This window comes from Dreissena polymorpha, chromosome 14 (assembly GCF_020536995.1).
Source record: "Dreissena polymorpha isolate Duluth1 chromosome 14, UMN_Dpol_1.0, whole genome shotgun sequence".
In the NCBI taxonomy this organism is placed as follows: domain Eukaryota; kingdom Metazoa; phylum Mollusca; class Bivalvia; order Myida; family Dreissenidae; genus Dreissena; species Dreissena polymorpha.
This window is the reverse complement of record NC_068368.1, coordinates 36719216-36735432: the sequence shown is the minus strand read 5'-3', so window position 1 is coordinate 36735432 and position 16217 is coordinate 36719216. Positions and strand designations below refer to the sequence as shown.

At 35.8% G+C, this 16217-nt stretch overlaps 1 protein-coding gene across 2 annotated transcripts in view; it reads right to left on the bottom strand.

Annotated features, from left to right (window-relative positions):
- Positions 1-1331: 1331 nt before the first annotated feature.
- Positions 1332-16217, bottom strand: part of LOC127857735 (protein tyrosine phosphatase type IVA 2-like) — a 65519-nt gene continuing 50633 nt past the window's right edge. For both annotated transcript variants that reach the window (XM_052394391.1, XM_052394392.1), the window contains exons 3-6: positions 14817-15899; positions 13489-13581; positions 7409-7614; positions 1332-5337 (exon numbers count right to left, since the gene is read on the bottom strand). In XM_052394391.1, coding sequence (XP_052250351.1) covers positions 5226-5337; positions 7409-7614; positions 13489-13581; positions 14817-14936 — 531 coding nt within the window. In that variant the 5' untranslated portion in view covers positions 14937-15899 and the 3' untranslated portion in view covers positions 1332-5225. The remainder of the gene's footprint in view (positions 5338-7408; positions 7615-13488; positions 13582-14816; positions 15900-16217) is intronic.

Here is a 16217-nt window from a genome sequence, read left to right as displayed (position 1 = left end):
TTGTCTATACAAGGTTTTTCTATTATTTGACCTAGTGACCTCCTTTTTGCCCTAGTGACCTAGTTTTTGACCCCAGATGACCCAAATAAAATCCCAACCCAGATTTCATCAAGATAAACATTCTGACCAAATTAAATAAAGATAGGATAAAAACTGTGATCTCAACTGTCTACACAAACAAATTGTTGATGGCTTTTCTATTATATGACCTAGTGACCTAGTTTTTGACCTCGGATGACCCAAATACAATCCCAACCCAGATTTTATCAAGATAAACATTCTGACCAAAGTTCATAAAGATTGGATGAAAACTGCGACCTCTATTGTCTACACAAGGTTTTTCTATTATTTGACCTAGTGACCTAGTGTTTGACCCCAGATCACCCAAATACATTCCCAAGCCAGATTTCATCCTGATAAACATTCTGACAAAATTTCATAAAGATTGGATGAAAACTGCGACCTCTATTGTCTACACAAGGTTTTTCTATTATTTGACCTAGTGACCTAGTTTTTGACACCAGATGACCCAATTACAATCCAAACCCAGATTTCATCAAGATAAACATTATGACCAAATTTCATACACATTGGATGAAAACTGTTACCTCTACTGTCTACACAAACAAATAATTGATGATTTTTCAATTATTTGACCTAGCGACCTAGTTTTTGACCCCAAATAACTAAAATACAATCCCAAACCAGATTTCATCAAGATAAACATTCTGTCCAAATTTCATAAAGATTAGATGAAAATTGTGACCTCTATTGTCTACACAAGGTTTTTCTATTATTTGACCTATTATGTGACCTAATGACCTAGTTTTTGACCCCAGATGACCCAAATACAATCCCAACCCAGATTTCATCAAGATAAACATTCTGACCAAATTTCATAAAGATTGTTACACAAATTGTTGACGGACACACGCACAAACCCACGCAGGCACATACAGACGCAGGACATCACACGGTCACATAAGCTCACCATGTCACTTCGTGAAAGGTGAGCTAAAAATTCCATTGGTCCGAACGTAAGCATCATCAGAAAACACAGCAGTGTGATTTTGACAAACGTACATTACATAGAAACGCACTCCAACATTCATCTTTCAAAGTTTCCCTTGACGAATTGCATCTAAATGTTGCAGACATATATAGGATACAGAAATTCACCACACAAGAATGGGTGTGATTCATTAATGGCTTTAATCTAACATGGAAAGAACACAAACTCTTAGAATGTATCACTAATTTCAACCACAGAATGGTCAAAATGATTTGTGGAAAATTAAACAACATGGAAGAAAGAAAAAAAGAACACCAAATTAAAACTGAACAAAATTTAATGAATGAATTTTGAAATAAATTCAAGCTATGTTCAAATAAAAAATCGTAATTAGGAGAACTACATTTTATACAACAAAATGAATACCAGTAGCATAAAATATATATATCATATGAACATTCTAATAGCAGTGCACCGAATATTCTGCACAATTTGAACTCTATTATACAAGTAACTGTAAATACAAGTTCGAATACAATTTTTTTTACTCATAACCACATGGTTTTAATCACTTCCTCTTGCGTTTTCTAGTATCATCTATTTTAAATATTGCCAGATAAGTTGTGTACATCACCATTAATGCTGTTTACATGCTGCTTGTGTATGCCAACTGAGCAGATCTCTCCTTAAATGCTTAGGATTTTTGGAAATTCTCATGATTTTGAACCATACATAAAACTGCTAAAACTTCTAAAAGCATTTAACAGTATATACAGTTACTTGGTTACTTGTATGTATTAGCAGGTTCATGAGCTTTGCACTGGGAGAATCGATTTTAATGCATGTGCGTCAAGTATCGTGCCAGGTACAACACGTTCTCCGTACCTGATAAGTTTGTTTATAAGAAACTTCCTTTGAAGGAGAAAATCTATAAAAACAGAAAGTGTTGTCCCTTTTATGCCTGCATGGACTGCACAGGCTAATCTGGGACAGTACTTGACACATGTGCATTAAGCCAGATTTTACCAGAGCATTGCGCATACAAAATCATGAAACTGATACTAGTGCACAACTAATATGCATTAATTATTTATTTACACAATGGGTTTAACTATCATCTCATTATAAATAGAGAAAGTAGTAAGTTCTGCAATGGGTCAGAATCCAGAAAAAATATGAAACACAAATCCAGTCTTATGAGCCTGTGATGGGAAAGAACTGCATGGCAAAACGTGAAAAATCAAGAACAAAACAAATAATGATTAGAAGAACAGTACGTGGTCAGTTATGACCCAAGAGGCATGTTTTGTTTTCCTGGCTGAAAATTGCATATTCTAGGTATCTGTCTTTTATACATCCATTAAGATTTAAAAGATTTTCAGAATCAGATATTGGCAGAAACTTTTTTTAAGCCCAACCTTATGATACTTAATATTCAACCAATCAGAATAAAAAATCAAATGCAACAACAATTCTCATTGGTTAAATTGTAAGCTGACTCTGAGTTTGAATTTGAAGTTTACACAATCAAAATGGTAGGTCTAGAATTCAAAGGGTGCTTCTGTCACTGGAGTTTGAACTCAATTTTCATGTTTTACAAAATAAAAATTGTTCAAGTCCGACATTCCCCTAAAACTATTTCTATGATACAAAAGCTTATATTAATTTTTAGATACATGTAAGTTTTTAATCAGAAACATGTTGCTAGTTTAAACAGATTAAGAAAATCTACAGGACATAGTACAGCCAACTTGTACATGTTCATTATTTATTTAGTAAAAACAGAGATAACACAAATATTGCTATATGGTAATTATATGTAATAGGTTACCAGTTCCCAAAATCTATTGCTATTTAAATGACAACAGTGATATAAAATCTATATAATAGTGTCTGAAAATAGGTCAAACATTTCAATACGAAACTGCATGTTTTTCACAGGATTTGTCGCATGGAAAAGTTTGTTTCCTCATGCTGTAATACTGTCTCTAAAAATGAGTAATTGATTTCAAAATTGACAAAAATAATCTTTCTTCTTATGATAAATGTATACAAAATTATTGTTTTAATGATGTAATAATGATCAATAAACTGCATGGGAATTTCCAGAAATTGGGAAACAAACTTGCCAGACGCCAATATATCTATTAACAAACTGTATTAAAAAAAGGTTGTGACCAAAATAGGTTTTTCCTAGATTCAGATGGAACAGTTTCCATGAACAAGTTTTGAACTGGCATTTACGAAACATTAACATATGAATATATGTATATCTTACAAGATAAAATAACAAATGAAGCATAACACATTGATCTAGCAGTTACTCTTAAACCAAGTGAGAAATTATATATATGGTTGTTGTTATCAGTAGTTTGTTTCTTTGTCATATGGTTCTCTTGATATTGCTTTATAATTTTCCTGTTTGTTTATTTTATATCAAATAATATGATCAGTTGGTTGCTGTTAATTTTTTGTTATAATAATCTTTTCTTTTCACTTTAAATGTGTTTAATACGTGTACATGTGTATTATCAAAATGATTACAAACATAATGTACAAACTTCATTTTGAAAATAATTGAAGAAACATATGATCATATATTGGGAACTAAGGTAAAGGTGTGAAATCAAAACAAGCTCCTCTGCATCTCTGCATCCAAAACCTCTGCAACAAGAAACCGTTGGAGACGGGTGATGCTCCCCAAGTTTTTTTTTGTCACAATATTGCTCTATATATTCAGATAAAAGGAAACGTCTTGAGGGAATAGTAATTGGGGGGACAAGAATTTTGTTCATAGAAAATTTAAAAGGGCCATAACTCTGTGAAAAATGATCAGACCAGAACCCGCTGATAATATGCACATCTCCTCTTGGTAGTGAAGCTTCCCATTAAGTTTCATTGAATTCCGGTCATTAGTTGCTGAGAAATAGCCCGGACAAAAATTGTGCACGGACGGACACACAGACGGACAGATGAAGCGGCGACTATATGCTCCTCCCAAAATAAATTTTGGGGGAGCATAAAAACCAAGCCATCAGAACAAATAAATGAGAAAATCCAAAGTATTCAAATTAAAATGATGCAGTGAACACTTAAGTATTAGCGATTATTCTGAATACTTTCTGAACAACTTGGCAATTACTTTCTTTAATGATTAACTCTTTTATGATATGAAGAGGAGATACATTGTAACTCTACATGGTCAGTATGTAGCTGTCCATCAATGACTGCGTTCATTGGTATATATCTGTAGTGTACAACAAAAGCACATGGCTGCATAATCAAATCAATCACTTGTAAACTCTGGGATAAAAAAAACAACCAAATGTGTTGCAATAAAGTCTCGTCTTCTGATTAATTTAAAGCATGGTCATGGTTCAGTATAAAACTGGGCGAGAGCCAGACACCAGCCTTCTTGGATATGTGCCCTGCAAATATTATTAGCATGGGCAGACAAATGCCCTTGCAGATAATGGTCCTTGTGACATTAAGCTATACCTCTCCCTATGTTATCATAGTTCATAGCTGATTCAACTAACTTAACTCGTTACAAAAAAGCCACCGAGTCGAAAACTCATTTATTGAAACTTAAGAAATTAAAAAAATTGATCCCTTTTCGAGGACACTTGTTATAACATTATCGCTTATTATCATTACCAACAAACAGGCTGTTATTGATGACAATGATGGGAGGGAATGTGTCCGGGAAGGACTTCTATATACATCTATACTAAGAATATTGATAGGTCAAGTGTTCAGGAAGGCCTATGTACATCTATACAAAGAATATTGGGTGGGCATGTCAGTGAGGTCCAGTGTGCTCCATTCAAATAGGCCACCATGAGAACATGAACAGAGTTTGTTATAAACATAAGTTAAATAAAATATAACTTACAAAATGTACGACAGAATAAAAAAAATATTAATCTATTAATTTCATAAAATACAACTTGTACTGGCTTATTTTCATTTGAAAAGAAATATTATTGGCATAAATCATGGAAGAATAATTCACATTCACTATAAACAAATGCAAACCATAAAATTATATGACAAAAACCAATAATTATTTTCAACAAAGGTTTAAGCGGAATCTCCAACATTTTGGCAGCATGCGATGGAAAATGCTGTATTTTAGGTTTGAAATGTCAAGTCATTGGAAATGATTTATTTTATCCCGTCGCATGATGATTTCTGTTACCACAGCAACTAGTCACATGATCGAGCACTGCTTCTGTCCGTTGCCTTTAGCCTTTAGGCGAGATTTCGGGCGATAGTGTTCGAGAAATGACAGCTGCTTAGCGTTGATAGCACCACGTCTCTTTCTGTAAGTACAAAATGTATGGCATGTGTGTAAAGTGTCCACACGGGCTAAAAGGGGACAGAACTTTACTCCTAAACTAGATTTTCATCAAGAAGAGTTTTTCTTCAAACAAAAAATACAATAAAAGCAGAAAGTGTTTTTCCTTGTTAGCTTGTGCAGATAGCACAGGCTAATCTGGGAAGACACTTATGACACATGCATTACTCCCCCTTTTCACAAACTGAGGCTCAAATGTATATGCTATGTCATGCACAGATGTCTTTATGCCATCTGGGGCCAGCCATATGCACAATCGTGATCAGGAGCCACGCTGTCCACTCTTTTGTCCTTTTTTTTTATTGTCTCATTAGCAGACAGGTGCCCAGACTGCGCAAGGCTGGCCTGGAGCTACTTTGGCTGCATACCCCTTCACCCAATTCTTTGCATGATGTGGCTCGATGGTTTGAAATAATTAGCATCACATTTAAGGCTGTAGGCAATTGTTTTTTGAACAACTGATTAAGGTTTTAATAATTTACAGAACACAAAAACCTTCAACTGTGACCGTGGCCTTTCACCCAGAAGCATGGGAAATATATGACATCAAGAGCACCGCATAACGGGTGCCACACTCGGCTGCGAAAGCTTGTCAGATTATTTTTTTTAGAGGTCACAGTGACCTTGACCTTTGACCTAGTGACCCAACAAGAGATGTGTTTGTCAGAAACACAATGCCCCCTACTGCGCCGCATTTAAATAAAATTTATATTTATCATTTGGCAGGTATAGAAATCATCTCCCTTTAAAGGTTATTACTTCCCTTGAATTTTGTCCAATCCAACCGGGGGGTATGGGGGGGAGTGTCTCACAGTCAATTATGACTATGTCAGACATCACTGACAACCAAGGCCTGTGGTTTAAAAGAGATCATAACCAGAGTTGATTTTTTTTTCTTTTTCATAAAATAAAATAGCCAGAGTTGATCATGTATCTATGGACATATGTTCACAGGTATGTAATGAACATAAAAGAAATTATAATTATATCTTTAAAAAAAAACAACTTTTTTTCATGACAAATCAATCATTTGGGTTATAAATAATCAAAATAAAAAAATATGTACAGTAACTGTGAAAAGAACTTCAACTCTTGGTAAGGAAATATATAATATGAGATTTATAATTATATAAATTACTTCCATTGAAAATAATTGTCTGTAACATATCTCTATTTTTATTCCATTTAAAGCTTATTACTTCCCTTGACTTTGTTTTTTGCACCCTAGACTTTGAAGGATGATGTTCACTTTGAAATTTACCACTCAAAATGTGCAGCTCCATGAGATACACATGCATGCCAAATATCAAGGTGATATCTTCAATATTTAAAAAGTTATGGCCAATGTTAAGGTTTTAGCATGATGCCTATGGCGGACAGAGGACGACGAGCTGGCTATGACAATAGTTCGGGTTTTCTCCGAAAACAGCCTCGCTAAAAATGATTGGCTCAAGGGGAATGATAATCTGAAGTTAAACAAGTGTTCCGCCGTCAGACATATGCCTCCCCCAAACGTGACCTTGACTGTGACCTTTGATCTACTGACCTGAAAATCAATAGAGGTCATCTGCCAGTCATGATTAATGTACCTATGAAGTTTCATGATCATAGGCCTAAGTGTTCTTGAGTAATCATCTGGAAACCATTTGGTGGACGGACGGACCAACCAACCGATGGACTGACATGTGCAAAACAATATATCCCCTCTTCTTCGAAGGGGGGCATAATAAAAATCCTTCCATTCATGCATAAGAAGTCCGGTAAAAAAAGAGAGACTTCAATAAACCATCTTCTTATAATCATATGACAGAGAATGGCAGAGAAATACCTGTCACTTTTAGGTTGGAGCTTACAAATCCTAACCAGTAGCGAACATGCATGTTATTTAGAATATTTGCTCAGAACATGTGACAATCTGCTCAATCTATTATAAATCACAAACATTTAAGCATCCAATTTGAGAATTCAATATTCAATGCCAGGTTTCCGTAGCCATTGGCTATTATAGCTTTTGGTATTGCCAACATAGCACTTACGTTCTGATGAGCTCCACCGCGTCCTCATACTTGAGCCCGCACTCCATGAGGGCTAGGGCCACCAGTACAGGTGCACGCCCGAGCCCTGCCACACAGTGCACGGCCACACAGCAGCCCGGGCTCTCTCTGAACCGGGACTTCAGCAGGCTGAACCACTCGTCCACAATCTTGCTGGGCGGCGGGAACCCGTCATCAAACTGCCAATCCTGGAGGACATGATTTCAATATAAGATTTAAATTATGAAAGCTTAATTTCCAACCCTAAGATACTGATGAACCAGTAGTCCTTGATCTAGCTGGGCGGCTGGTTCCCATAATCAAACTGCCAGTCCTGTAGGATAGTAAAGAATGCTCTTAGCTCGTTACCACATGTATATTAGCCTTGATCTGAGAAAAGAGGTTTAACCAATTACCACTTAGATACGTATTTTGATGCATTAGTAGTCCCTCAGAAAAATACTTTTAATTAAAGCCCTTTCTTACTAGATTAAAGTTTAAGTCTTCATTTGCAACCCTTAGATACTGATTTACTCGCAGGCTGTTCGGGTTTTATGCTGTTTGCACATAGCCATTTTCACTTTGCTTCTGAGTGGGAATGGGTTAAAGGAAGGAGTGCAGTAAGCATAATCCCACTAAAAATGTTGTAGGGTTTGTAGGGATGGCGTGTTTACTTGCTTTGTTCCATGTAGGGATCATCAAAGAGAAAAACTACAGCTGTAAACGGGTAAAGAAATGTTCTATATTTCCGTCTCTAAAAGCTTAATGATCACCAGGCAAAACAACAATATTTGTATATTTAATATATATATAAATAACATATTAAACTCACCCTTAAACTATTTGATGCATTGTATTTAGTATTAATTTCATATTAAAAGTTATAAATGATGATATCTTAATATTATTTTCTTACTTTCTTATTTTACTTTTGGATATTTACTGTTCAGAGTTAGAAATTTGAATGACTTTGCCTTGTGATGCGCGCCTTTTTATTGCATTTATTTCTAAAACAATTTTTTGTATTTATTTAACCTTCAATTGGGAATTTTTTGGACAGCTATTGGGAAATTTGTATTTTTTCCCCAATCGGGAAAATGCCGTTTTCCAGTACTTAAAGCCACACACCTTGAAATAAAATACACGTTAATCAATACATATGGATGCAATTTGAAAGTGCGCAAAATTGTCATTAAATCTATAGCCTAGGGAGCAAGTAATTTATTATTTTTCAAACGGCTTTTATAACTGAAAGTAGGATTTCTATACGTATACATGTGTGCGTCAATTTCGAAAAACGTGATTATTTTTAAGTTTTAAAACTCAAAAAGATGGATTTCTACCTTGTAACCACCAGATATATTATAATTGGCTTAGATAAAATTAAATCTTTAGCCTAGTTAGAAAATAATTTACTATTTTTCAAAGGGTACGGCTTTTAAAACCGAAAGTAGGATTTCTAGACGTATACATCCGTTTCGACCAGCGCGATTATTTTTCAGTTGTTAATCGCAAAAAAGACGGATTACTACCTTGTAACCACCAGATATATTCTAATTGGCATAGATAAAATATGTTTCTTATTTATTCTTAAATTTACTATGCCAAATAAGGTGTGTGGCTTTAATATAGTAGGACAACATTCCCTGCAGACTTACTTATTTTCAATCAGAAAGAACATGATGGTATGGTATTTGTTTTAATATCCAATCAAGCCTGAACTCATGACAAGTTTATGTAACCATTTTTTCACTACTGTGCCAAAATATTCTCCAGCCACTGAGACGGCCATGGGGATAAAGGAGAACCAGTCACTGAGACGGCCATGGGGTTAAAGGACAACCAGCCACCGAGACGGCCATGGGCTTAAAGGAGAACCAGCCACTGAGACGGCCATGGGGTTAAAGGAGAAATACAGAGAATTATCCCAAGCTGTTACTGTGTTAACATATGGTGGTTTATGTACAGAAGGAAATGCCACCAGTTGTATATAGGATTTTTAGGTTCGGTAGAAACCACTAATGTGATCTTGGTTTGAGCCAAGTAATTAACTGACTGCCAGTCAAAAACAGTTGTTCACATGCACTTATGCAATAAGCACAGAGCAGGCATTCAGAAAGCTCCCATGGGGAAAAAGTCTAAGTTTGTTTGAACTTAAGTAAGAATTTTACATCAATCACATTGTATGTGCAAAATCAAAAGTTTACAGCTTATGCATAAAATAAAAAACAATAATCATCTTTGCAAAAGTCGTTTAACAAATTTTACCAAAATTTGCAAGAAACTACATTTTCCTTTATGACTTTTGGAGGGCCCAGTTAATTTTAACCGCTGCAATATTAAAACAAGAGGGCCTGAAAGGCCCAAAATTGCTCACCTGAGATAAAAAGAAATGACCTGTTCTTTGCAGCCCAAGATATCAATGGAACAAATGTTCTAACATAACTAATGTTTTGACAAAATTTCATGATGATTAGGCAAAACATGTGACTTCTAGAGTGTTCACAAGCTTTTTTACTATATAAATATAAGGAAAAAGACCCCCCCCCCTGGCCGCCATGTTTTGTTTACCGATCCAAACCATTATAACACTAAACTGTCCTATCCAGGTGTGGTAGTGCGGTCTCCTTCGCTTACGCAAATGAACCGGTCACAGGAGGGTTACAAGTTATGTAACTTAGTGAGCCTTATGTAATGCGGAAATATTTATTTGACAATCTCTTATTTCCAGTCAGGATGACACCACTGACTGGTTGTAAATCAATTAACTAAAGGCGTTCAGTCAGGGACGCCTAAATACATTTATAAGTGAAAACCAAGGAAGCTTTAACAAAAATAACTAATTTTATTCCAAGAACTCGGAAAATGAAGAACAATGACAGAAAATTAAGAACAGGTACAAGCCAAATCTAAAGAATCTAAGTATCATTACAAAAATGAACAACATACAGCAAATACCTTAATGAATGTAAAGAAGTTCAAAATCTGTAAAAAAAAACTGATATAAATAAAAGTTACTGTTAGTCTAGAAAGTGCTTCAAAAATCTAGTTTACAAAATAGGTCTAATTTAATCTAAAGAACAAGATTTATGGAGATAAGGAAACGTCAGTGAATCAAATGTAAAAATAAGAAAAATTTACTAAAGTTATTGAAATAGAATAGAGTCTTTCTAATTAAGAAAATGCCAAATAGAAATAATCTAAATAATAAGAATAATTTAGAAAATAATGCCAAAATGTCTTGATGCTGGTGTTAAAAATATTTTAGAGTTTAATTATTTCAAAATTCCAACCTTTTTCAAGAGCTGTTAACTTTTCAAGAAAGCATCAAGGTGTTTAAATCAGCCAAAACAGCTTATGTTATACAGTTCAGAAGAGATCAATGGCAGCGCAGTCAATTTTTGCTCAGAACAGTGCATTTATCAATGATCAATATCTTCCCAAAGTCCAGAGCAGAACTAAAAATAGATTACTGAACCAGGTTAAACAAGGGAGATAAATACTGCATAAATACTGCAAAATCATGTACATGTTGTCTTTCTTTCAGTTATCTCTTAGTTGAAAGGCTTATCATAAGTGTTAATGACTAAAACAGTTATGTTAACTATGAAAATTCTGTGTTATGAAAAATTACATAATACAGTTAATGTCACATAATATTGAAAAAAAAAACCCAAACTTTACTACACAGGAAACAAATGTTCTGACAAAATTTCATAAAGATTGAGCAAACTAGAAAGTTAACAAGATTTTACTATAGCCATATATAGCCATATAAGGAAAAATGCCCCGCCCCTTGGCAGCCATGTTTTTCAAGCCAAGGTTACCATTTTTGAACTCATTCAAGATATCATTGGGACAAATAATCTGAGCAAGTTTCATGAAGATCGGAAAATAAATGTGGCCTCTAGAGTGTTAACAAGGTTTTACTATAGCCATAAAGGGAAAAATGCCCCGCCCCCTGGCGGCCATGTTTTTCAACCAGCCGACATCATTTTCGAACTCGTCCAAGATATCATTGGGATGAATCTTCTGACCAAGTTTCATGAGGATCGGATAATAAATGTGGCCTCTAGAGTGTTAATAAGATTTTGCTATAGCCATATAAGGAAAAATGCCCCGCCCCTTGGCAGCCATGTCTTTCAAGCAAACGTAACCATTTTCAAACTCATCCAAGATATCATTGAAACCAATCTTCTGACCAAATTTCATAAAGATTGGACAATAAATAAGGCATCTAGAGAGTTAACAAGTCAAATAATGACGCACGACGGACAAAAGGCGATCACTTAAGATCACCATGAGCACGTTGTGCTCAGGTGAGCTAAAAATTAAAAGCAAAATGTTCACAGCTTAACACCCTATCTGGATAAAACACTATTATGAAAGCCAAAAATCAGTAGTGACCAGTCTGGCCTAAACTGAGTGAACATGGGCCTCATCCTGAACAAACTGGGCTAAATGCTATTGCCTATAGTGTCGTCCCAGATCAGCATTTGGTGTCAACACAGGCTATTCAGGGAGGACACTTTCTCTCTTAACTGGACTTGTTGCTCTCAGAAGAGACATCCTGAGAACAAAGTATTCAAAAAGTCTGACAGAACAGGCTAATCTGGGTTGACATTTTACACTCTTGCATGAAGCACTGCTATAGGAACATCTACAAGTCATATCTGGGTTGACAGTTTACACTCTTGCATGAAGCACTGCTATAGGAACATCTACAAGTCATGCAATACACCACACATAATCATTTCCACATGGTAGTCTACAAAGCCTGTACCATAATTAATCTCATTAACCCATTTTTCCAGCTTCCATTCATTTCTTCTGTCTGGATAAACAACAATAACACCACATTACAGGTTGGATGGAAGGAAAGCTTGCTTGATTGGCTGCAGAACTAGGGTTCTATGGAAGAAAACACATGATCTTAATAAACACTTGGCTCTGAATAACCAGGCAATAATGCAGTATATCATAACACAACTCAAGGGTGGCATTCTGTAACAAAGCTGTTGTTAACAGTAAATCACCATTTCTAATGAAGTTACCAAATATCTTGAACAAAAAATATATACAAGTTAACTCAATCAGCTTGTGGATAGACCCGAAAGGGGGTCAAAAGTCAAATAGTCACAATATATTCAGTTAAGTTTTTTAAAAATATTCGTACCCATCAATGTAGAGTCTCCGAAAGGATCCAAACACACTGTGCTATTTTTCATTTTTCAGAATGAGCCATAATAAATCATGAACAATCTCCTTAGAATTTTCTGTATATATAGTTTTCTGATTCTCACTGTGTTGTACCCCCAGGTAGAGATACAAATTGTAAAAGAAATGCATAACAAAGGCAAAAACACGTCTGGTCCATAAAACAAGAGAAGGGGGCACCATTCTGAAGAGTAAAAAATATAATATGCATCATGCAAAAATGGGTCTTCTGCAGCCTAGTTCCAGACGATCAGGAGCATTTGCGCAGTATGAACAGTCGCTAACCTGTCCGTTAATGAAACACAAAAACCTTGCGTGACTTTATAGCGAACAGGGAAGCGCTGACCAGACTGGCTGAATGGATAGGTTTGTCTGGAGCCAGTGTCTTAAAACTGTTAACCCTTCACCGCTCATTATGACATTCTGAATCGTTTGCAGTCCCTTATTAAGTAACATTAGATTGAAGATCTTTCTTTACAGATTCAATTTCTTTAAAGGTTTCATGGCAATCCTTATTCTTAATGTCCTGGTGAGCAGCAAACAGCATAAAGCTTGAACAGCCGGCGAGTTACTTGCAGGCTGTTCTGGTTTTATGCTGGTTGCACATAGCAATTTTCTCTTAGCTTCCTTGTGCGGAAGGGTTGAGTATCTCTTTGAGTGTTGGAACCGAATTTTGAAGGCCTTTGCAAACAGTTTGGATCCAGATGAGATGCCACAGAACATGGCGTCTCATCAGGATCCAAACTGTTTGCTATTATGATAGTATTCTTTGACAAAAACGAAGAAAATGCTAATTTTAGAAATTCAGCAGACAACATTTTAGCAGACGACAAATTTCCCAGCATGCAAAGGGGTATGCAACCTACAAGGACTCTGATGCCCTCCAGATCCAGCTTGTCTGTTTTGTAGGTAGGCTCACACACCCTCACAACATCCTTGGCTCCACACTTCTTGAGTTCCTGCAAAAGAAAGGCAATGAGACTTTGTCTTATGAAAAACATCACTTGGTTTTTAATGCCCCGAGTTTCATAGCTGATAAAATTTAAGAAAATGAGTCTGTTCTTCCACAGATAATTCCTGAATAACTAATTGAAACAAGTTTGAAACAAAATGTTTCAGTCCATTTCAAATAGACATTGACAATGCCTTTCCCATTCAAATTAAACAGGTTTAAAGCCATATGACACTAAAGTGTTTTCTTATTCAAAATCTGGTCCAGTAATAGGCCCCATTCCCAATGGAAACAAGTTTATATTTTTCCCAAATGGGAGCTAAAAATTCCCAATAGGTTTCCCCAATTTTCTTTTTCTTAGATCTCAATATTTTGTTCATCTCCCATCGATGTAAGTAAAACCATAGTAAATATTTATAACACTAAACAAATTGTATACTCAATTTTGAAGCCTTTTTAGCAAAACAACAACAAAACTTATTCTCCAATTGAAGTCGAAACACAGTGATTTTTCCCAATCCAAAGGGACCCGGCCCCAAATTGGTGAAAACAAACACTGCACTTAAATTTCAATGAGTTTAAATGAGACTGGTTCTAGGAAAACTGGGCTTCATGCATGTGCATTTAGTGCCGTTCTAGATTAGCCTGTTGAGTATGCACAGGCTAATCAGGGACAACACCTTTTTTGCTTTTAAGAAGTCTCAAAACAAAAATCATGCACAGGCTTATCTGGAACGGCACTTTAGGCCCATGCTTTATGCCCAGTTTTCCCACTAAGAGGATAAAAAAACCTCATTGCTTATCACTAAGGGGCCGTAAGAACCGGGAGAAGAGACATTTAAGCCTTCAAAAAAATAAATAAATAAAAAATAGCACATAAAACCAATGCTGATTACTTTCACATTATGTAACAAAGAAATATTTATGGCTAAGTTCCATTTTAGACAAAACGCCATAAATTAACCCTTTCAGTGCGGGAACCGAATTTTAAAGGCCTTTGCAAACAGTTTGGATCCAGATGAGACGCCACAGAATGTGGCGTCTCATCAGGATCCAAACTGTTTGCTATTCTGATAGTATTCTTTGAAAAAAATAGAAGAAAATGCTAATTTTAGAAATTCTGCAGACGACATTTTAACAGACGACAAATTTCCCAGCATGCAAAGGGTTAAAATTGTTGAGGAAGTCAGCTTAAAGGAGGGAAAAAAACACAGCCTTGCATTCTAGACCAGCGCCACCTACCTCAATGAACTTGTCAATGCTGGCATCTGTGGGCCGGTCCATGATCAGGAACCTCATGTTCTTGTACTCGATCATGGCAGGATCTGGGCGGCGGGTCTTCATGACTGTATCAGAGGTCATTCACTGGCACTTACAAATATGTTCTTTGTTGGACAAGGAAAAAAGGTTTTCTGTCACAGATTTTGATATTGATTGTTAGTTTTTTCACTTTTCGATTTTATGTACCACTGTTGTGGTAATGGTTTCTTTTTTTGGCGAGTGACGATGTAATTTCCACACCTATAGATTGTCTAGTCTAGATAGAATGAATATGTTTGTATATAGGCACTTGAATTGTTTACTTGCACTGAATTTCCAGTCTATTGGTTTGTATAGTTATAAATGTTCTCGGCCTGTTGTTTAAAATTGTTCTCTCTGATATCGACAACTGTGTCACAAAATGTGATTTCCAGTCTTTATATATGTATGAAAGAGGTATATCAGCAATTTAGCCTTTGAGGACAGTGTATTTTATTATATCACACACTCAAAAATAAATAAATAAAAAGGAATATATGCACTATGACCTACTGAGATTATCTAAAAGAATCAACATATATTTCTACAAACTTCAAAGTCACGAGAGACAAATGAAGATTCTAAGAAGGCCGATACTACAATCACCGTTGGAAACCGGAATCGAGGCAGTGCGCAGGCTGAAGCAGACGTATCCAACAAATCACCTGCCAAGTTTTTCACCTCAAATGACGTAAACAGCACGAACAACAAAAACTGCAGCAATAGTAGCACGTTTGTATCCGCGTCAAAATGAACACTTGCGCTGGTTTCGATGAAATTGTGATTTCGATTGAAACTATTCTCCCCACAAATGTTTTTCTCACTTGCTTCTGCACATGAGCTAGCGCGACCACGCGCCCCAAGTTTGATCAACTGTACTGTGAAAGACGGCTGGGCCCGATACTGCGGGATTTCCGTGACAACACAATCTCTCCTCATTCGTTTCAACCCATTCAGACTGCCAAGTTGCGGGTCACGGGGGATCAAGGTCAAGGTTGCGCATCCAAAGGGAAGAATGGTTAGCACCTGAAAACAAAAGTAGATGTTTGAAATATACTTATATGTACACAAAGAATTCCAAGAACTAATAAAAACCAGGGCACAGTTTTCAAAAGTTTTAACAACTTTTCACAATTTTCAGATGTTTGTGACTAGAAGTTTCACAATTTCAAAGACTTTGTGACTCCTGTTTGCTGGACTTTGAAAAGTTCACGCCTAAATTTTTTACAAATTGAGGGGCAAAAGGCTTCTTCACAAAGACAGGAGTAGCAAATAAAAATGTTGTTATAATTACTAATCCAAAATATACATGTATCTGTAAATTCACTGTATGGTTTTCTTTTA